The sequence below is a fragment of the Bufo gargarizans genome, chromosome 1 (assembly GCF_014858855.1).
Source record: "Bufo gargarizans isolate SCDJY-AF-19 chromosome 1, ASM1485885v1, whole genome shotgun sequence".
Lineage (NCBI taxonomy): Eukaryota > Metazoa > Chordata > Amphibia > Anura > Bufonidae > Bufo > Bufo gargarizans.
In genome coordinates, this window is record NC_058080.1 from 717,296,545 (window position 1) to 717,320,627 (window position 24,083).

General features: G+C 44.7%; 1 protein-coding gene across 1 annotated transcript in view; it reads right to left on the reverse strand.

The window, feature by feature from the left end:
- LOC122930003 (dymeclin-like) overlaps positions 1 to 24,083 on the reverse strand; it is a 178,179-nt gene that overhangs the window by 86,918 nt on the left and 67,178 nt on the right. Inside the window, exons 5-6 of the mRNA XM_044283446.1 lie at positions 22,596 to 22,729; positions 13,887 to 13,959 (exon numbers count right to left, since the gene is read on the reverse strand). Coding sequence (XP_044139381.1) covers positions 13,887 to 13,959; positions 22,596 to 22,729 — 207 coding nt within the window. The remainder of the gene's footprint in view (positions 1 to 13,886; positions 13,960 to 22,595; positions 22,730 to 24,083) is intronic.

Below are 24,083 nucleotides of genomic sequence, written 5' to 3' on the forward strand. Positions count from 1 at the left end.
CATCGATGATATTCCCAGTGCTATCATCAGACCCGTGGAGGGGGAGGAATGAAGGAAATGATGTTTGGCCCCAAGTTCTTGTACGCTGCCTCCAAAGAAAACATTCTCCTGAAATCATCCCAAATTCATGTTCTATCTATCCTATGTCCAGTAATTATATCTAATGTGCTGTTTACATGGTGGGGCGCGCAGGCTCTGCAGCGGGAAGAAGCAAGCTTCTGTTCCTTTACAGTAATGAACACCAAGGAGAAGGGTTTTCATCACCTTATGGAGAAAGGGCACAAAATGCTAAAAGACATTGGAGACTGTTTAAAAAATGGTTTTCGCTACACCTGAAGGATCCACCAGGGACAAGAGATAATATAGCAAGTGCCACCCTCCATATAGAGACAGGAAGAACTCCAATACCTGTCCATGCTGCTCATATTAAAGAGCTGGCCATACATGATACATATCGGCCAAATATATATGAGAATGCCCTGACTCAACACGCCCGATCCTCATTACCGCCAACATCTGATGTTGAGGAATTTTTGTATAATTGTCCCTCCTTTCCAGGAAAGGACCACCCAGCTGACGGGTCACCACTACAGCCAAAGACTGGATGAGAGGCCCTTTTCTGGCACTTTTCAATCCGGGACAAGGAAGCGAGAAGAAGCAAGGACCAGAAAAAATAATTATTGCACACAGTGACTCCACCAACAGAACAGTGAGTGCAGCTCTGGAGTACAATACAGGATGTAACTCAGGATCAGTACAGGATAAGTAATGTATGTACACAGTGACTCCACCAGCAGAATAGTGAGTGCAGCTCTGGAGTATAATACAGGATGTAACTCAGGATCAGTACAGGATAAGTAATGTATGTACACAGTGACTCCACCAGGAGAATAGTGAGTGCAGCTCTGGAGTCTAATACAGGATGTAGCTCAGGATCAGTACAGGATAAGTAATGTATGTACACAGTGACTCCACCAGCAGAATAGTGAGTGCAGCTCTGGAGTACAATACAGGATGTAACTCAGGATCAGTACAGGATAAGTAATGTAATGTATGTACACAGTGACTCCACCAGCAGAACAGTGAGTGCAGCTCTGGAGTACAATACAGGATGTAACTCAGGATCAGTACAGGATAAGTAATGTATGTACACAGTGACTCCACCAGCAGAATAGTGAGTGCAGCTCTGGAGTATAATACAGGATGGAACTCAGGATCAGTACAGGATAAGTAATGTATGTACACAACGACTCCACCAGCAGAATAGTGAGTGCAGCTCTGGAGTATAATACAGGATGTAACTCAGGATCAGTACAGGATAAGTAATATAATGTATGTACAGATGTAGCAGGGGTAACACTCATACTCCTAAGGGTACTTTCACACTTGCGTTGTTTGATTCCGCCAGGCAGTTCCGTTGCCTGAACTGACTGCCTGATCAGGCAAACTGTATGCAAACGGATGTCATTTTTTCTGACTGATCAGGCATTTTTCAGACTGATCAGGATCCTGATCAGTCAGAAAAATGCCTGATCAGTCAGAAAAATGCATCGCAATACCGGATCCGTTTTTCCGGTGTCATCAGGCAAAACGGATCAATTTTTTACCGGCATTCCGGTATTTTGAATGCCGGATCCGGCACTAATACATTCCTATGGAAAAAAATGCCGGATCCGGCATTCAGGCGAGTCTTCAGTTTTTTTCGCCGGAGATAAAACCGTTAAAGCCTGATAAGTCAAAACGACTGAACTGAAGACATCCTGATGCAAACTGAATGGATTACTCTCCATTCAGAATGCATGGGGATATGCCTGATCAGTTATTTTCCGGTATAGAGCCCCTAGGACGGAACTCTATGCCGGAAAAGAAAAACGTGTGAAAGTACCCTAACTCAAATTTCTTAACTCATCGCGTTATCTTGAAACAAAAGCCATTGAAAAGCAATTGCTTAACACGATTTAGTTGCATTTAGTTTAGATAACATGTCTCATAAAGCATGGGTGTTAACCCTGCTACATCCGTACACAGTGGCTCCACCAGCAGAATAGTGAGTGCAGCTCTGGAGTATAATACAGGATGTAACTCAAGATCAATACAAGGTGAGTAATAAAGTATATTTTAATTATACCAGTTATACCAATTATATAACAGCGCTCATTGATACGCATTAAAATGCTTTAAAAAAAAATCATTCTTCACACTTTGCTTTGGACATAGGTTAAAGTTTTAGAACTTGTAAAAGAGCTTGTAGCTATTATCACCCCAGGACACAGATTATTTTGACAAGCCCGCAGACACGCTTGCAGTCACAGCCCGGACGAGGAAGCGGATTTGTCAGAGTATCACAACAAATGACTGGAGCCGGGCTCTCACAATGCTGGCCTGGAAGCCTCCGGAGATTACATGACGGATTATTATCACATTTATCTAACACCGCATCAGTGTAAGAAAGCCAGCGATGTGTGCTGCCTGCGCTGGCGGCGGAAATCAGTGTCGTCTGTCAGTAAAGATCAATTATTGTGGGCCAAGTGAATATCTCCCACGATTTAAAAAATTGGAAACGGAATTGATCCGTTCATGTTGATGTGGAGTGAGGTTCGCAAACCACAAATATTCTCTCCTCAGCAAGACCATGACGCTGCCACTTTGTTAGCATTATTAATTAAAAGGCCGTCAATCTGTCCTGCACTGATACATTGTAACAAACTGCAGGGATGTGTGGTAAGCAGCTCTTATCCCGTGCAGGTTACAGTTACATTCACTGGAAGCAAGCAGAAACCTTGATTAAAGGGGTTATCCAGAAATATAAAACAACATAGCGGCTTTCTTCTAAGAACAGCTCCACGCCTGTCCACAGGCTGTGTGCAGTAGTGCAGCTTATCCCCAATGACGGCCAAGCTGCAACGGCTGATACAACCCAAGGCAAAGTGTGGCACTGGAAGAAAGCCGCCACGTTTATCTCATCTTGGAAAACTCCTTTAAAAGCCTTATTTAAAAGACTGAACAAGTCCTTTAGGTTTTCCAGGAGTAGAATATTGATGACTTATTCTCAGGATAGGCCATCAATATATGATCCGCAGTATGAAAAGGCTGTGGTGTCATCGTACATCAGTCGTGTGGCCTAGGTGCAGCTCAGCCCCTTCAAGTCGATCAACTGTTTTAAGAGGCTGTGGAGCTCCGGTGAGTGCTGCGGCCATCTCAGAGCTTACTATGAACAGCGCCATTCATTGGATAGTGGATGTGCCTGGTATTGCAGCCCAGGCCTATTCACTTGAACGGGACTGAGCTGCACATAAACCATGTGACCAATGAACGTGACGAGTCAGACCCCGCCAACCACATACTGATCAGTATTAAACATTCAGACAACCCCTTTAAATAGCCCGCTGCTCCTGCGCCTCTATGGTGCTCCCCGCCGGTCTTTGTCTACTTGGCTGCAACACTGACATCCTTTTTTACCCACGTGACAGCTGCAGCCAACCATGCCCTCAGCAGTGGACAGCACAACACCGACGGGGGGCAGCAGAGCGGCATCACGGGAGCAGTGGGTGACTACCGTAGAAGTTCTCTACTTCCCCTCAAGCCATTTTTTTAGGAACTCTGATAACCCCCATTCACTGCACTTTCCTCCACCATGGGTGGTCGAGGGTCCGCTGCGCAGAGATAAACAGTGAACAGGCTGCTGGGCAGGAGTATGAGCCCCTTCATTCTTAGATGTTGGACCCCCACACATCATGAAGTGGGTGGCACATCCTAAAGATATCCCATTACTTTTTAAGACTGAAATACCCCTTTAATAAATTTTACACTTTTACACATTTTCCTGTATTTTTCCCTTTCAAAATTCAAAATAATTTCACACTTTTTTTTAAGTGACGACATGGAATTTTCTTAAGAAGGGACTTGTGTATGTGCAGTCATCCTGAAATAGAATAAAAGGGAAAGCTGAACGGCTGAGACATTAAAATAGAAGGGACGGCGAATAATGAGGGGCTATCTGAGGAAAGAGTCAATGGAGTAGGAAGGAAGCGAGTGCCTGACGGCAGGATGGCCTGGTATGACTGGCACCGTGTCAATGCCGGCACACATACATTGTCCCTCGCACAATATACTGCAATCAGAAACAGGATATATAGCGCTGACTGCTTCCTAGTATTTTGACCTCACATTTAGAAAACAATCAGCATGCGGGGGAGAGGGCAAGAACATGGCGCTGAATGTCACCGGGGTCACCAACAAACGCACTGAAAACCAGGTCGAAAAAGGAAGATCAATCGGCTTTATTTATACAGAGGTGGACATTTTACGGGATAAATCAGCAACGGGGCTGACGAGTCAGACGATGCAAATCAATCATGTAAACCATGTACCTCGCGTCTCTCTGAGATCGCCAGATCCTACGGAGAATATTTTGTACGAGATTAGAAAAACATGGCCGCCTTCTTCCAGAAGCAGCGCCCCACCTGTCCACAGGTTGTGCCTGGTATTGCAGCTCAGCTCCAATAAAGTGAAAGAGCTGCAATACCATGCACAACCTGTGGACAGGAGTGGCGCTGTTATTGTTTTAACTTGCTGCCTTAAAAGGATTTTCCCATTAAGACAACTTATCCAATATCCGCAGCATAGGTGATGTGTTTGATCAGCACGGGTCTAAATGAATTGTGTGGTGGACACGTATGCCCCTTTCCTCGTGATCGGCAGGGGATCCAGCATTTAGACCCCACACTTATCACCTATGCTGTGAATAATAAGACAATCCCCTTTAAATACATTGTGACTTCCAGTGTTTTAGAGGTGCCAGAGGACGATTTACAGTAGGTACTTTATATAGCATCATAGCCTCTTATTCTAGAAGCTGTTGGTGGTTCAAGTTCATGGAATCTTCTGATATGTGTCTACAGGAAGTCAGAAGACCAACTTTGGAGGAGTGCCCCTTAAAAAAGGACCTGTCACCTACTTGCCTTCCCCATGTAATTACAGTTGTGGAGCATCAATTCTTATGATTCTATGATGTGCCATTCATATATTATTCCTGCTAGAAGCTTCAAAATGAATTTCCAGCAGTCTGCAGTAAAGGTCCAGTTGGGTGTTACCAATAATGGGTGTGTCTGACTCAGTCCAATCAGTGCTGCTGGTGTCAGACTTTGCTTGGACACACCCTTAACTGGTAACACCCCTCGGTACCTTTACTGCAAGCTGCTGGGAACTCATTCATTATTTCTAGCAGGAATAATTACGGAATGGCACAGCACAGAGTCTAAGAATTATTAGATGGGGAATGCAGGCAGTTACCACCGGAGACGTGACAGGTCTGCTTTAAGACAGCAGATCATAAAACTAAAGAGTGTGCGAAGGATGAATTAGAGCCCTGGGTAAAATCAGAAATACAGGCTGTTATTCTGTGATACTACAACTCCTAGCATTCCAGGATAAACATTTCCTGACAAATCATCCATGACAGCAATCTATAGTAGCACTGAAACAGTATATAATACTGCACATCTCCGTACAAGGATTCCCATCATCCATAGAGAAGAGTGGATCATTTTAGCTTATGACATTGGAGAGGCTTCCAGAAGGTGGCGCTAGCAAGACGGCCCTTTTTCTCTAGGAGACAGCTATTTGCGTATTATTTTCCCATGGAGCTTTGTCACTAAATCTCCATATACAGCGGAGCTCCTTAAAGGGGTTGTCCACTTTTTACTATTGATAACTTATAGTATCAGATCAGCGGGGATCCGACTCCCGACACCCTGCCGATCAGCTGTTAGAAGAGTACGAGTGCTGCCTTCTCTTCAAACAGCTGATCAGCGGGGATGCCAGGACAACCCCTTCAAGGAGAACCAAGTTCCCGAGTACCAAGGGGCACTGCCTTCCAGAACAACAACCTTCTCAGACAACCCTCAAAAGACAAGTCACCCAGAAAACAGCCGTCTGACCCCTAATGTATGACAATCCTAAAGCTGGCGTGCACTTTAGACCGCTATCAAGTGAATGGTCATTTCACTGACGGCTATGTCTCCTAACCAGCCCCCATCCCTATAGACATGCACTCTGGGCTTGGCCAAGTGTTCATGTGTGCTCAGTAGAGACAAGGGACTATGCCTCTGATAGGTCATCTCTCAAAGTTCAACATGCCTAACCCTTCTTTCACCCAACATCTGCCATTGGGGGAAAAGTCAGGACACCTCCGTATACATTAGAAGGTCGACTGACACTTGTCCAATATGTATGGCAACTTTCATTCACGCTCACAACCGTATAATGGACCCATAATATGTCAGTATGAGAATTCTCAGCTGTAGACTTCTAATACGCAGGGAGACAACTTGGACTGCGCCGTTTCACCGATATACATGTGTAGGACATGAGGCTCTTCGAGATAAGGAGGCTCTTCTACACAGGGATCCCCTCATTAGAAGAGGCTTCAGGCTTGTTATTGTAAAACTGGGTGATTGACTCCACCGTCCATCCCTGGAGACCTCTATCCCACTATCTGACCTCATTAGAACATTCCGGCTCTGACACCGGGGCCAAGGATGTCGGTCCCTTATTACTGACCACCGATTACCCCGAGAGAACTGTGCACAAGGCCGAGCTGCCCGGAGGACCACGGCCTTTGAACTCGCCAAGAAGTGAGCCTTTAGACAGGTTCTCACGAAAGTTCGCTAGTACGACTGAGGCTGTGTCTGCCACAAGAGGGTCTCTAATCGTCCATTTACCAATTTTAAATATCAAATCACTGACTCCCAAAATGCTAATAAGAGGTGGACGTTTACGTCATTACAGGTACTGTACACCGTATACGAGGATCTCATTTTAACTTACGATGAGGTTGTGCTCCTTATTCCGGAAACAGCGCCAGTCTGGCTCTTGGCCATGTCTGGAACTGCGGCTTAATCATATCAGACATGTTTAAAAGACTGTTCTTTTGGATCAGTGGGGGTCCCAGTGGTCTCACCCCCGACAATCTCACATTTATCACCTCTCCTGCTTAGATTATTGGGTCCTGATGATGTAAATCTGGTGATATTTGCATCTGTTTGATGGAAAAGGGGCGTGATGGTCACATCTCACTCCTAAAACAGGCCATACGCATTAGGAGTCGTGACCACTGGGATTTGGACACGATCCATTCACAATCCTATGTGTACGCGGGCAGCTTCTACTTTCCAGTTGGGGGAGGCAGGGATCAGAAATGTCGGTGCCAGAGGTCTTTGACAGCTGCTTATCTCCATTCCTTCAAGTCAAGTAATTGGGTCTGAATGTGAATACTAAGCAGAACCCATGGCCAGGTGTACCCACGGACTTTTTACCTATTGTGGACAATCCCTTTAAGGGCCTATACTCCAGATGAGAAGTCCAACAGAAGACAATTCTGAATTTGGAGATAATTGGTGAGAATGGTTTAGTGTCTTTTAACAAAGTAACCCATCAACGATCAACGATGCGACCTGTTCTCCACATGTTGTGTGGCTGTATAGGGGGCCACACGACGCTTGTTTTGGCCGACGGCTAACCTTTCTAACCTCCCCTCCCCGTACACCTGCATACTGTGCATTCAGCTTGGCTGAGCATGTATGTGTTCTCAATGAGAAGAGGGGAGTCTGCTGCTCCCCAGACACCTCTTGCAGAAGCCTACCTCCTATGAGAACAATGGATCAGGCATGTTGAAATCCAACATGACCAATCCTTCTTTGCCGCTTACACTGGATGTCTCAACCATTAAATGGTCGTAGAGTCCTGCTGAAATCGGCAGGTTCGGCCAACATTTATCTAATGTGTATGGCCACTATAACGGCGTATTCCCATCTCAGACATTGAAGGCATATTGCGAGGAGAAGGCCACACATCAGACAGGTCCTACCTCTGGACCCGGCTTCCATCTCCAAAGTGAAGGGCAGCAAACGGAGCTCTCCATTTTCTGCTATGGAAGGTTTATAAACAGCCGAGTGAGTGTGATCACCTATTTTCAGAAAGTCCCATGGCAGAGAATTGAGGGTGCACCTCACATGCATGGCCACCTCTCCATCCAGCACTATGGGATTGCCGGAAATTGCCAAGCCAGTGCTCGCCTATTTTCGGAAGTCACATAGCGGTGAACAGAGGGTGGGCGAGCATGCATCCTTGAAATCATCTTCTTCAGTTTGCTCAAAGAATCCCAGTCCAACACTGTTTCCAAGAGCAATCCTCCATATTTGCAATGCTGTAGAAGCATCCCCTACAGGGCTTCATGCATTCCTAAGGGAGACGGTCTTACATGCAGCCTCCAACCCCTATCCAACGTCTCAACGTTGTGGATCAAAGCCAATGTCTGCAGATACATAAGTCATAAACCAACAGAAAGAAGAAGATGAATGATGCTGATAAATACTGGTGGCATCAAGATATCAGGGGCTCCGACTCCCAGTGACAGCTGGACTGGTGACATGTCAGCAGCTCCGTCCTCGTGACGTTTGGTGGTAAACACGCAGAAGCAGACATCTCTAGCATTCATCCAATGCTTCACTTTGCAGTCTGGCATACCAAGGATTATGTGTTCCCGCCGATGCCTCTGGAGAAGAATTTCCTTTCAGCCAGCTCGCTCCGGCTGGTGACACTGACAGCAAAGACATTAAGAGCTGTCACTGTGAGCCACATACAGGTGAAACTCGGAAAATTAGAATATGGTGCAAAGTTCATTTATTTCAGTAATGCAACTTAAAAGGTGAAACTAATATATGAGACTCATTACATGCAAAGAGAGATATTTCAGGCCTTTATTTGTTATAATTTGGATGATTATTGGTTACTGCTTAGGAAACCCTAAAGTCACAATCTCCTTTGCTCAGGGGGTATGGATTAATTAGCTGACTAGAGTGTGACACTTTGAGCCTAGAATATTGAACCTTTTCACAAAACTCTAATTTTAATTAGCATTACTGAAATCAATTGACTTTTGCACGATACAGGGACGCGGCCCCCCGTGCTTGGCACGGTACAGGGACGCGGCCCCCCGTGCTTGGCACCGTACAGGGACGCGGCCCCCCGTGCTTGGCACCGTACAGGGACGCGGCCCCCCGTGCTTGGCACCGTACAGGGACGCGGCCCCCCGTGCTTGGCACCGTACAGGGACGCGGCCCCCCGTGCTTGGCACCGTACAGGGACGCGGCCCCCCGTGCTTGGCACCGTACAGGGACGCGGCCCCCGTGCTTGGCACCGTACAGGGACGCGGCCCCCGTGCTTGGCACCGTACAGGGACGCGGCCCCCGTGCTTGGCACCGTACAGGGACGCGGCCCCCGTGCTTGGCACCGTACAGGGACGCGGCCCCCGTGCTTGGCACCGTACAGGGACGCGGCCCCAGTGCTTGGCACCGTACAGGGACGCGGCCCCCTGTGCTTGGCACCGTACAGGGACGCGGCCCCCGTGCTTGGCACCGTACAGGGACGCGGCCCCCGTGCTTGGCACCGTACAGGGACGCGGCCCCCGTGCTTGGCACCGTAATGAACTCTATCAATTGACTATAATCAGCCAGCAGACTGCACTCAGTACCTGACCATCTCTTGCTGACTCCATGGAACATGCGTGTAATTCAGAGCAGTGGTCATACATCAGGTATGTGTCAGCAGCGCCATAGATCTGGCATGCAGTTGCTAGAGTAATGGTGTTTATACCTTCTGGTCATGTTTAATGTAAGGTAATGCTAGTTGGGGCTCGGTCTTGCAGCTTTCTTGGAGATCTAGTGGTTTCTTATCTGCTGTCAGCAGAGCCGGACAGTCTGTCTCCTTCTCCCACCGCTGAGACTTCAGTCTATCAGGCTGGATTGTGGAGGAGCGGGATGGGGCGTCTGTTTGCTGCAGCCTGTGACATTATTAATGTATTTATACCTTACACTTTTAGCATACAGTAAATCTGACTGCTGCTTATCAGAAAAGCACACGGGGAGAAAGAGGGCGTCTTCTCGGTATTCGGGCTCACAGAACATAAATTGAAGAGAATACAAAGTGCGGTGTGAAGGCAGAGATGAGCAGATTTATGGGCTATGGAGGCAGGCTGTCTGCAGACACAGCTATTTGCGGAAGGGTTATCTGGGGGATATTTATTGGGATCCCTTTCTTAAAGACGCTGTCCACTCCTTTTATATTGATGGCCTATTCATAGGTTAGACCATCAATATCTGATTGACGGGAATCCACTATTCTGCAGTGGACAAAGCTTGTAACTACGGCCTGGCTCCCTCAGTCACTTCAGTGGGAGCTGGGCTGCAGTTGTGAGCGCCGTCCACTACAATGTTGACAGTGCCGTGTAGTTTCCGCGCCGGAGCGACATAGATCAGCGGGGGTGCTGCGGGGTGTCAGATTCCCGCCAATCAGCTGGTAAGATTAGACCATCATTTAAAAAAGGATGGACAACCCCTTTAAGAATTGATACTCACATAGAAATGAATGGCGCATGCTGGGAATTGTAGTTTCACAACAGCTGGAGTGCCGAAGGTTGCTGATCCCTGGTCTAGAGTCACCGGACACACACTGGACTGGGGCCAATCATCTATAGCCTTCCAAATATAAAAGCTGCCAGAACATGGAAGACCCTAAATCTAAACACATGGATGGGGAATGCATCAAGATGGTACTTTTTGAAGTCCGTTTTGATTTCACTTACATTTAGTTTATGGTGTGCCAAACTTAAAAGGGTTCTCCAGGAATTTAGAAAATTAAAATACTTAAATATTACTACTTTATTATAAATATATTCCTAAATACCTTTCATTAGTTTTAATTGCTCATTTTGTTTAGGGAGCAATCATTAGCAGAAACAAGATGGCCGCCATCCTATTAGTACACACAAAGCCTGTCCTAATCACGCAGCAGGACAAGTTACTTCACAACACTGAGATAGAGGACGCTGAGACAGCTCTTTCCTACTGGTCAAGAACTATGATCTTGAATACAGCTGATAAATCTTTAGCTGAATCTCTGTAGGAATGGAGTTCATGAGAAGACATGAAGTACAGAAAGGACGGACTATAGCTCAGTGATGTAAAGTAACTTGTCCTACTGTGTGATTTGGACAGGTTTTGTGTGTACTAATAGGACGGCGGCCATTTTATTCCCCCTGATTGCTCCCTGGAAAAAACGAGCCATTATAACTAATGAAAGGTATTTGGAAATATATTTATAATAAAGTAACATTTAAAGGGATTCTGTCACCAGGATTTCACTTACTGAGCTGTTAACATGACCACATCAGTCTTCACGATTTATATTACAACATACTAGTATTACTGCCCTGTGTCTTGTAATTTGTCTATAAAATCACTTTTATTAATATGCAAATTACCTAAACAAGGAGCCCAAGGGGCTGTCCCTCTGTCCGTTGGAGCCCAGCTGCACCCCTTCTCCTTGAGCCCAGCACCGCCCCACTGCTAATTTATTCACTCCTCATCGCCAACCTCATATGCCTGGTGCGCCGTAATCTCGAGCATTCGCCGTGGAAAGACCAGTCAGCGCATGCGCAATGTGTTCTGTAAGGCCGATGCCAGGACACCGCGCGGGCGCTGACTGGTCTATCCACAGAGCATGCGCGAGATTACGGCGCACCAGGCATATAAGGTCGGCGATGAGGAGTGAATAGATTAGCAGTGGGGCAGTGCTGGGCATCAAGGAGAAGGGGTGCAGCTGGGCTCCAACGGACAGAGGGACAGCCCCTTGGGCTCCTTATTTAGGTAATTTGCATATTAATAAAAGTGATTTTTATAGACAAATGACAAGACACAGGGCGGTAATACTAGTAAATTGTAATATAAATCGTGAAGACTGATGTGGTCATGTTAACAGCTCAGTAAGTGAAATCCTGGTGACAGAATCCCTTTAAGTATTTTCATTTTCTTAGGGTACTTTCACACTTGCGGCAGTGTGACCCGGCGGGCAGTTCCGTCGTCGGAACTGCCCGCCGGACCCGCGCTGACTGAAAGCATTTGTGAGACGGATCCGGATCTGTCTCACAAATGCATTGCAAGGACGGATCCGTCTCTCCGCTTGTCATGCAGACCGACGGATCCGTCTTGTACATTTTTACCGATCTGCGCATGCCGGAACGACGGATCCGGCATTCTGAATGCCGGATCCGGCGCCAATACATTCCTATGGGAAAAAATGCCAGATCCGATGTTCAGGCAAGTCTTCAGTTTTTTTCACCGGAGAGAAAACCGTAGCATGCTGCGGTTTTCTCTTTTGCCTGATCAGTCAAAACGACTGAACTGAAGACATCCTGATGCAAACTGAACGGATTGCTCTCCATTCAGAATGCATGGGGATAATCCTGATCAGTTCTTTTCCGGTATAGAGCCCCTGTGACGGAACTCTATGCCGGAAAAGAAAAACACAAGTGTGAAAGTACCCTTAGGTACTTTGAATGCCGGATCCGGCACTAATACATTCCTATGGAAAAAAATGCAAGTCAGGCAAGTCTTCCGTTTTTTTCGCCAGAGATAAAACCATTCAGAATGCATGGGGATATGCCTGATCAGTTCTTTTCCGGTATAGAGCCCCTAGGACGGAATTCTATGCCGGAAAAGATAAATGCTAGTGTGAAAGTAGCCTTAATTCCCGGAGTACCCCTTTAATGCTTGACAGATTTGGGGCATCTTTAAACTGTCTAAAAATCCTCCTCTTTCCTTCACCAACCCCCGCTTGGTGTGCTTTTGCTAATATTTCTACAACATTTTCAAAAAGTCGCAAGGACAAACCTGTCTAGAAACTCATTATCGTGCTAAAGCATGCCCATTTTAATACTGCGCCAACTTTCAAAATGGCAAGAGTGGTCAAAAAAGGAAAAACAGCACTTGCACCAAAATTTGCCACTAAGACTAAGTTCACAACTCCAGTAACCTGATCCAGCAAAGAACTTTCCGCCAGAGATCACTGGGTCCAGCATTTACGGATTCTGACATTCACCACCGGACCCCATAAACTATAATGGGATTGCAGAATTGCATTTTTTGCAGCTCCTATGAGGATCCATTCACTTCAATGGGGACGCAAAAGATGTGGACAGCACACACCGTTCCGTGACCCCGCAAAAAAAAAATATAGAACAGGTCCTATTCTTGTCCATTTTGAGGACAAGAACAGGCATTTCTATTATGGCCGGCCGGTTCCATAAATTGTGGAACGCACACCGGCGGCATCTGTGTTCTGCGGATCTACAATTTGCGGACCGCAAAACGCTGCACAGTCATGTGCATGTAGCCTTAGGGAAATTTTGTAAATACCTGAAAGTAAGGTTGGGTCTTCACACTGGGGCCCCGCAGGGCAGTAACGTGTCACATGGCCAAAAAATACACACATTTTGCAAAGGAACCATGACAAGTACAGGTGAATTATATTGAGGGGAATTTAAACTTTTCAAAAGTTTATATATCTTTAGGACCATGCCATATTTGCACCAAAATTTGAAAATTTCCCATTTTTTAAAACTGGAGAGAAAATTGGGGGGAGTATTTGGTGAGGGGCAGTGTCAGAAACATATGACAAAGTTAACAAGTCTGAAGATAGAAAAAGGCAAAAATTGTGGCATGAATTTTCGCCTGTTCATAGAAAGCGTAGATTTCATTTTCTGTCTCTAAAGCAAACTAAAAGATGCTCCAAATTTATCAACAGGCATGCACCTTTAAATACAATTCCCAAAAACTTTTGGATAAGACTGGCATATGAAACGCCAGGCGTAATAAATCTGCCCCACTGTTTCTATGTGCTTCACCTGTACTTGAGGTGAATCCGTGGCAATTTGAAGCAAACCAGTTGTGTCACCTGGTTCACAGCCACGGGGCACACTGCCACCCGACAGGCTCAATGTATAAACCCAGTCTCCTGTAAACTGACAGGACACAAAGATAATTACTTACAGAAGAGGAACTTCTACAATCAGATGGATGAGGCAAAGCAGCAGTTCTTCCAGAAGGTCTTCAATGTCAGATTCTGTTATAAAGAACAAAAACGGGACAGTTAGGCAAATCATTACCACTGTCAAGATGAAAACGTCATATTAAAGGGTGACCACTGCTTCAAATGACACAGCTGTAGTGAAGAGCATCCTAGGAACCCCGCAGCTAAGAAGGGTGGTCTGCCATCATTATCTCCATCATCTCCCCATACAGCCACCCAGCACTTGTTGTCAGCTCAAGGGATTCACATCAAGGCATTTCACCATCCATGATATTAGTCCGGAACAAATTATATGAGCGAACGAGACAAGATGGCAGCACTTGGGAGAGGATAACAGACACGAAAAGAGAACACATCGCCCCTCTCACTGGCTGTTCAGATCTTTTTGGCTCACTGACCTTTTCTAGTAGGACACTATTCGCATTGCTTTTTACCGAAAAGATAGTATCTGACAAAATTAATCAAGTTTAAAAGCAAAATTGTTCAAATATAATTTACTAAAGCATAATAATGACGTTTTTTGTTTTTTTTATTTAGCATCAGCTACAGATGAATCAGACAAACAGAAATAAATAAAAATCTACTGTATGTATGGATAAGAATATACATATAAATAATACTGCCTCCTATGTACAAGAAAATAACTACTATTATACTGCCTCCTATGTACAAGAATATAACTACTATAATACTGCCTCCTATGTACAAGAATATAACTACTATAATACTGCTCCTATGTACAAGAATATATCTACTATAATACTGCATCCTATGTACAAGAATATAACTACTATAATACTGCTCCTATGTACTAGAATATAACTACTATAATACTGCCTCCTATGTACAAGAATATAACTACTATTATACTGCCTCCTATGTACAAGAATATAACTACTATAATACTGCTCCTATGTACAAGAATATATCTACTATAATACTGCTCCTATGTACAAGAATATAACTACTATAATACTGCTCCTATGTACTAGGATATAACTACTATAATACTGCCTCCTATGTACAAGAATATAACTACTATAATACTGCTCCTATGTACAAGAATATAACTACTATTGGGGGTCCCTATCTCACATATGGTGGTCCTGCAGTCTAATCCGTCCCTTCTGGACACAGATTGAGAGCCTAATCGGGCACATTTGCGGTTCCCCTATAAGTTTAGATGCGCAATTAGTCCTGCTTTGGTGCCCCAATATGTCCCTCACCCCTTCTAAGAACAACCTACCAACGCTACTTCTAACTGCTGCCCGCCTGCTGGTACCTCTGCTGTGGAAGAACGACTCTGCACCTACGCTGCTGATGTGGCAAGAGAAAGTGGATCAGATATGTCGTTTTGAAGAACTGGCTCACTGGGAATCTCACACTCGCCCTCGTTTTCTGGACATATGGAGTCCCTGGAAAGCCTATCGTCACACGGCGTCTTGAACGACCCTGTCATGATCTGACCGACACCGCCATACTGTGGCACTTTCTAACTGTTTGCTATCTCAATAAAAAGAGATTTGGTTAAGAATATAACTACTATAATACTGCCCCTATGTACAAGAATATAACTACTATAATACTGCTCCTATGTACAGGAATATAACTACTATAATGCTGCCCCTATGTACAAGAATATAACTACTATAATACTGCTCCTATGTCCAGTAATATAACTACTATAATACTGCTCCTATTTACAAAATATAACTACTATAATACTGCTCCTATGTACAAGAATATAATTACTATAATACTGCTCCTATGTACAAGAATATAACTACTATAATACTGCCCCCTACAGATAAGAATAGAGAACTGATCTGGCATTATAATTGCCTCTGACTATTATTTACTCTGATATGGCCTACAATATCTCCTTAAGGCTGAATTCACACATCCGTGGAACACTGTCCGTGAGATACCAGCCTGGCATCCTGCTTAGTGCCGGAGCGCACGGCGTCATTGGTTGCTATGACGCCATGCGCTTTGTGCCGCCGCCGCAGTACAGTAATACACTCATATGATCTATATGTTTTACTGTACTGCGGTGGCACAAAGCTGTGAACGAGGCTTTAGAGTAATCTGTTCTTAATTGGCAGGTAAGCCCAGGTTATTCCGTCATATGGTGCAGTGCTCGGGGGTAGTATCACAGGCGTCAGTACAATTACAAGCGCTTCTATTTAATAACAACGTTTCCATTAGGGCCTCAGACTGGTGTCAGCTCCCTAACAGAAGATCAATGTGTGCCCTGGAAACAAATGGAGCATTCAGCCAGGCGGCCGCTCCTGACACATCTCTGTGTCTTATGATTTAATCCAGTAACACTTTCTGCATGATTCAGCGGATAGTTTTTCCATTCGGACGCTTATTGGGCCCATCGCAGCCTGACCTCGGGTGCCATCCTCCGCTAGTTTTGCCAAAAAATGTTTGCGGTGGAAAGCTGGCAGGGCAGGGGCCCCTGTTCGTTCTCCGCAGTGATTTTTTTTATAAGACGCTTCCTCTGGATCAGCATTTCGCTGCTGTCAAAAACTGAATAGGAATTGAGAGAGTGGATTCTCCCTTAGGAGCGAGAGGGAGGTAAGGAAAATACCAGAATTAGAGGGAAAGGGCTGCCCAAAGGCTCCTTATTCTTCAATGGCCTGAATGAAAAAAAGGAGGGGGGGGGATAGGAATAACATCCCTGTGTGTGTTGTTTTATACAGCGCGGTGCACAAAGAGAGCGTGACATGCGCCCCCTGACTACAGACACACTGACTAAATGACCTCGATTAACTGGGCACCGGCTGTCTGTGTGCGCTTAGGGGCGAGAAGATGAGCCGGAGCGCACACGTCACCCCACAAAACTTGAAACTGGGCCAAGGCAGACAAAAGACTGAAATGCTCCAGGGAAAAGTTGTGGCCCTTTCAGTACTACAACTCCCAGCATGTCCCGACAGCCGCAGACATGATTCTGTAAATGTGCTTTAATTATCCAACCGAATAATGTGTTAGGCCTCTTTCACACTTGCGTTGTCCGGATCCGGCGTGTACTCCACTTGCCGGAATTACACGCCGGATCCGGAAAAACGCAAGTGAACTGAAAGCATTTGAAGACGGATCCGTCTTCAAAATGCGTTCAGTGTTACTATGGCAGCCAGGACGCTATTAAAGTCCTGGTTGCCATAGTAGTAGTGGGGAGCGGTATACTTACAGTCCGCGCGGCTCCCGGGGCGCTCCAGAATGACGTCAGAGCGCCCCATGCGCATGGATGACGTGCCATACGATCACGTGATCCATGCGCTTGGGGCGCCCTGATGTCACTCTGGAGCGCCCCGGGAGCCGCACGGACGGTAAGTATGCTGTTCCCCCGCTCCCCACTACACTTCACCATGGCTGCCAGGACTTTAGCGTCCTGGCAGCCATGGTAACCATTGAGAAAAAGCTAAACATCAGATCCGGCAATGCGCCGAAACGACGTTTAGCTTAAGGCCGGATCCGGATCAATGCCTTTCAATGGGCATTCATTCCGGATCCGGCCTTGCGGCAAGTGTTCAGGATTTTTGGCCGGAGCAAAAAGCGCAGCATGCTGCGGTATTTTCTCCGGCCAAAAAACGTTCCGTTCCGGAACTGAAGACATCCTGATGCATCCTGAACGGATTTCACTCCATTCAGAATGCATTAGGATAATCCTGATCAGGATTCTTCCGACATCGAGCCCCGACAACGGAACTCTATGCCGGAAGAAAAGAACACAGGTGTGAAAGAGCCCTTACTATGCAAATAACACCATATCAGCATGGCTTGACGAGGGATCGGTCATGTCAAACTAATTTAATTAGTTTATATGAGGAGGTAAGTTCTAGACTTGACAGCGGCGAATCAATGGATGTCGTGTATCTGGACTTCTCCAAAGCATTTGACACTGTACCACATAAAAGGTTAGTATATAAAATGAGAATGCTCGGACTGGGAGAAAACGTCTGTATCTGGGTAAGTAACTGGGTCAATGATAGAAAACAGAGGGTGGTTATTAGTGGTACACACTCAGATTGGGTCACTGTCACTAGTGGGGTACCTCAGGGGTCAGTATTGGGCCCTATGCTCTTCAATATATTTATTAATGATCTTGTAGAAGGCTTACATAGTAAAATATCAATTTTGGCAGATGACACTAAACTGTGTAAAGTAATTAACACTGAAGAGGACAGTATACTGTGTGTATATATATATATATATATATATATATATATATATATATATATATATATATACACACACACATATATATATATATATATATATATATATATATATATATATATATATATATATATATATATATAGTTCAAGAAAAAATGGCGGCACTGGTGTTTTCAATATGGTTGCAAAAGGTAGGGTGCACGTCCCTGGGGGAATAGGCTTCTTACCCCAATTAGTAAATCCGGAAGAATGAGCGGCACTCCAATGGTAGAAAAAACAAGTGAACCTTTATTCACCCAGGTGCAACGTTTCGGCTCTGCTCTTGAGCCTTTTTCAAGCATGCTTGAAAAAGGCTCAAGAGCAGAGCCGAAACGTTGCACCTGGGTGAATAAAGGTTCACTTGTTTTTTCTACCATTGGAGTGCCGCTCATTCTTCCGGATTTTTTATATATATATATATATATATATATATATATATATATATATATATATATATATATATATATATACATACACACACACACACACACTACAGAGGATAGTATACTGTGTGTAATATAGATATAGATATAGAGAGATAGATAGATAGAGATAGATATATATATATATATATATATATATATATATATATATATGTATATATATTAGGGAAGCAGCAGAGAAGATGAAATTTTACTAAAACATAAGGGGTCTATTTAGGAGCACAATGGCTCTAAGGTATGTGACGGTAGTCACCCAGCTTTCCCGCAAACAGATAAACTATGCATGCTCAGGCATCTTTTCCTGCTCAGATCTCACTGGCAGCCCCTGAGACATTATAGACATGGCGTCATTCCAGAGACAGAACTTTCTGAGAGTCTTTTTCTGGACGATATCATCACTGGGCGCCAAGGAGGAAAGCAACACTCTATCGAGATGTAAGGAAATGAAAAAAAAGCAAGCAAAACAATCAGCTACCCAACAGGAAAGCAAACAAATTACGAATTGCAGAATTGAGATCACCCCACAAGCAGTAAATAGAGTTAATAGAGCAGGGTCTGCATTGTACTGCTCACAATAAGGCGCCCTGAGCACTCCATGGATTTCCTCTACAATACGATATGACCGGCTAGAGGTCAGCTGATTTCTTACATGATGTGGAGCACAAAATCCTCCCAATGTAAACAGTCGGGGACCGTGGCTGGAGCCGGGACCGCTGTGCGTAGCCAGCAGTACCACATATTATCTTATTCTCTGCAGGATGGGATAAAGTGACCTGGGAAAGGGGCCCGCCCTCCACTTCCTAGCTGTAAACGAGTCTGACTGAAGTAGGAGACCGTACGAGTCTACTAAACCAGTCCAACAACATCATCGTCATCTTCAAAGCCTTTTCAGGACTGAAATGTTTACTATTTTAACCTGTATGGAAAATGTACAGTGACTTCATATGCAGTATTGGAATTTAAAGGAGTTTTCCCCTCATCAGTATCTGATCAGTAGGGGTCCGACACCCGGGACCCCCGCCGATCAGTTATTTGTGAAGGCATCAGTGCTCGCAGTAGTTCAACAAGCACAGTACTGTACATAGTATAGCGGCATTACTTGGTATCGCAGCTCAGCACCATTCAATTCAATGGAGCTGAGCTGCGCCAAGGCCATGTGACCGATGAACGGGTCATCACTGGCCTAGAGAAAGCTGCAGTGTCAGCGCCTTCTCAAACTGCTGATCGGCAGGGGTCCCAGATGTCAGCCGTCCAACGATCAGATACTGATGACCTATCTAGAGGTTAGGTCATCGGTAAAAAGGTCTCGGACATTTCATTTGAGGCGACAAACATCCTTCCAATGACATTTTATTGCTCATCTGCATCCTAAATGCAAAGTTAAACAACTCTCTAAACAGTCCTCATTAAAATTTCCTACCACTGCTGCTGTAGTGTTAGTGTAACTCCTGTACACTGCTGGCTGTCCTGCTGTTTCTGACAAAGATCAAATAGCACACTGCTTCTGGCTGTATCTGCGCTCTCTGCTCTTCCCTTCCCTTAGTGGTACAGATAGCAGCAGGGAGGGGGAGGAGGTTGTACACAACAAGAATGTGGAAAGGAGAGAAAGCATTTAATTCTTCAGGGAGGGCAGATCACATAGGCTGTAAAAAGTGACTAAAGCACACACAAGGCAGTATGCAGGGGGGAAATTATATCCTGCACTCCCTCCCTTCTGCAGATGATTGAGGGAGAGAACTAATGATATAGTTGTGGGTGCTATAGTTGCGGAGAAAAATCTATATTTACAATTATGCAAGTGAATTATTCGAGCACCAGCAGGCGGGCTTATGTAGTTCGAGTACTGCTCCAGTGATGCCTCTGGTGCTCCATAATGATGTCCCTCTGCTTTTCATCACGCCGAGTGAAGATGCGTGCACAGGTCACACTGGACATGAGTGTGGTCTAGCGCTGTCAATCTAAAGGCAGGGGGGAGTGATGAAAAGCAGAGGGGCATCATTATGGAGCACCAGGGCCGTCGCTGGATCGGTGCTCGAACCGCATTAGCCAGTCACCTGAGGCTCCAATATTTAATTTGCATAATTATAAAAGTTCATTTTTCTCCGCAACCATACCACCGACAGACATAATTGGCGTCATCAACTCTACCAGGTTATATGCCTAGTAGGGTAGGGTTGATCCCGGTGACAGAGCTGCTTTAAGCAGTAAATTCTCAGGAGCAGGATAAATAACAGACTGCTGATTTCTCAGCGAGGGCAGCATAAAGGAGGTGACTGGTGCCTTTAAGAATCTATTTTCCCTTCCATGCAACAGAATCCCCGAATGCACTAATGCTCCTCCATCCTTCATCGCACAAAGAGACAAAATGAAAAACATAACCTAGTTTTCCTGTGATAACACTCAATCTCTAAGAGGGCACTTATGTATTGCACATGTTTTACTGCCACCTGCAGATCATTTGTGGAATAACACTATTTCTACACTATAACTCGGATTGCAAACGATGGCTGCTGCATCACAGATAAAGAGCGTCGGCAGTCAATAGAAGCTGGGATGTTCAAACTGCAAAGTTGAAGTCACTCATTTAACACTGGGTTGGTGTGACCATCATCCTTCCAGTATCCTCCGTCCAGCACTGTAAATGTGCACTGTGCGTTATCTGATTAAAAAGGTACCGTAACAGAAATAAAGCAACCATAATCCCCAAACTGCCCATTAACCTGGAAGACAAGCAGCTGCAAGGCAAATCTGGTGCTGCTCATCTTTGGTACAGAAAAGCATCAGGTACTTGTTGTATCACTGATCGGAGATGTCCAGAGATGGCAGAAGGTGGACCTGGGGGGGTTCTACTACACTAATATACACAGCGCCACCCCTCTAGTTAGCCAACCTCGCTATGATACCTCATGGCCGGTAGCTGAACTCACTAGCAGGGCGCAGTAGCTGGCTTCGAAAAGATCTTAGAATAGAAAAGTGAAACTTTGGGGGTCGAGTGGGAGTTTCCACCTTGGGTAAAGCTGGATTTTCTGCCTGAAGTGTCCAGCTTAAAATGATAAAATTCTGGGTACCTACTGCCACCGCTAGGGGGAACTTACTGAAGGCAGATTTAAAGAGTTTTTTTTTTTTTTTTTCTTTTCTTTTCTTTTTTTTAAACTGTCCCCTCTGACAGTGTTCTGGTGCCTAATGTGCTATTTATTAGAGAAGACCTCAGCTATCCTGAGTGGGTGTCTCCTTGTCCCTGGCTGTGACGCCGTCCTATTGCAGCGGACCGCTCCACAGCCAGGGAGAAGATGAGCAGTTCTTACTCAGAGGGGGACAATAAAAAAATAAAAAAGGCAATGGCATCTGCTGCAGTCAGGTATTAGTTTAAAAAAAAACAAAAAAACATGAAAGATACTCTTAAGCGGTATTCCAAGATTTTACTATTGATATACTCAGGACAGGCCATCGATATCTGATCGGTGGGGGTGTGAAAACCCCTAACCCCTAGCGAGCAGCTGTTTCCTTGTAGCTCTGTCACTGGAACGACACACAGCTCCATCCATTGTGAAGTGGAGGGAGCCGTTTACTGCACACTTAATGGGAGCAGCCGTTTAGTTACAAGCTCTATATAACACACAGTGAAGAAAGCTGTGTACTTACAGCACTGAAGCTACAAGGTAACAAATGCTCGGTGGGATAGCAGATCCCCGCCGATCAGATAATGATGACCTGTCCTTAAGATAGCCTGTCAATAGTAAAATCCTGGAATATCCCTTTATATTGCGTAAATGTGAATTGTATACCTCTTGAAGTAGTAAGCTCCCCCTAGTGGTGGTGACAGGCAGACAGAATTTTATTATATCACTGTGACTGGATAGGAAGTAGGGGATTTGGAGCTCTGTCCCTATAAAGTGTATGCAATCCATCAGGACACAGTTTTGGACCTAAATCTAAACAAAGTTCAAATTGGAGATATAGACCGGATTTACAAATATACAATCATGAATATATAATCCTCACCATATGATCCAGGGTCCTTCTTCTGATATGAGAAGTGAAGTAGCAGCTCTTCCTCAGAGACTTGGGAGATGAAGACTTTCAGTAGACAGCAGATTATAAATAGGGCGTTGTGGGCTTGCCAGATGAAGAGTTGACTGCAAGAAAGAAATACCTTTTATTTACACCTACCTCCTGACAGGCCCTTAAAGGGGCTGTCCAGGATTTAAATAATGATGGCCTATCCCCAGGACAGGTCACAGTATCAGATTAGTATTTGTTATTCAGGGTAAAGTGCACAAAAGCTGATTATTTTCTTTAATTTGCAAATTAATAGTTTATAAATGGGTCGTTTCTTTCGACATATATAGAGGGGTAAAGTATTAAGACTGGCATTTCTTACGCTAGCCTTAAAGGGGTTGTGTCACTTTGGCAAGTGGCATATATCATGTTGACAAAGTTAATACAAGACACTTACTATTGTGATTGTCCATATTGTTTCCTTTTCTGTCTGGATTCATTTTTCCATCACATGATACACTTCTCGTTTCCATGCTTATGACCACACTGCAACCCAGCAGCAGTGGTCGTGCTTGCATACTATAAAAAAGCACCAGCCTATGTGCGCTCCCATGGTCCCGGCCACCAGAGAGACCAGAACGTTTTCCTATAGTGTGCAAGCGCGACCACCGCAGATGGATTAAATGACACACCCCCATTAAAAGCAAACCCAGCTAAAATACAATACGAGAATTATTAAGGTAATCATTCTGATGCATCGCTCAATTTCCGTGCGTCAGAAAAAGGAATCCAGAAGGCCAGCAAGGGAACTTGTGTACAATTCTGGTCTACTGTGCGCCACTTTTCAGGCTCACAGACTGTGAAGTCAGTAAGGTCCAGCCTGCTACCCACATCCTCCAGAGCCACCCACTTTTTTGCAAAAGTGGCAAGGGAGGCGGAAATGGGGAAAAAGCAAAAATTTTGGGGATTTTCCTTTTTTTAATTTTTGTTTTTTCACTCCCTGCCTTCCCATAGTCCTAACTTTTTTATTTTTCCCATTCACATAGCCTTATGAGTGCTTATTTTTTGCGGAACAAGTTGTACTTTCTAAAGGCACAATTTACGGTTGCATACCATGTAGTAGGAAGCGGGAAAAATTCCAAATGGTGTAGAATTTGGAAAAAACGCAATTCTGAAAAAGTTTTTTTTTTTTACACTGTACACTATGCGGTAAAATTGACCTATTATCTTCATACTCCATGTCAATACGGTTACAACGATACCACACTTGTATAATTGTTCTTGCGTATTAATACTGAATTTTTTTTTTTAATCTTTGAGGAAAACACAATTTTTTTTTATATACATATTCTGACCCCTATAACTTTTTTGTAGTTATGTGTACAGGGCTGTGTGAGGGCTCATTTTTTGAGGGACGATATGCTCTTTTAAGTGATAACAAATTTAAGTGTTTACGACTTTATGATCACTTTTTATTAAAAAATTATTGTG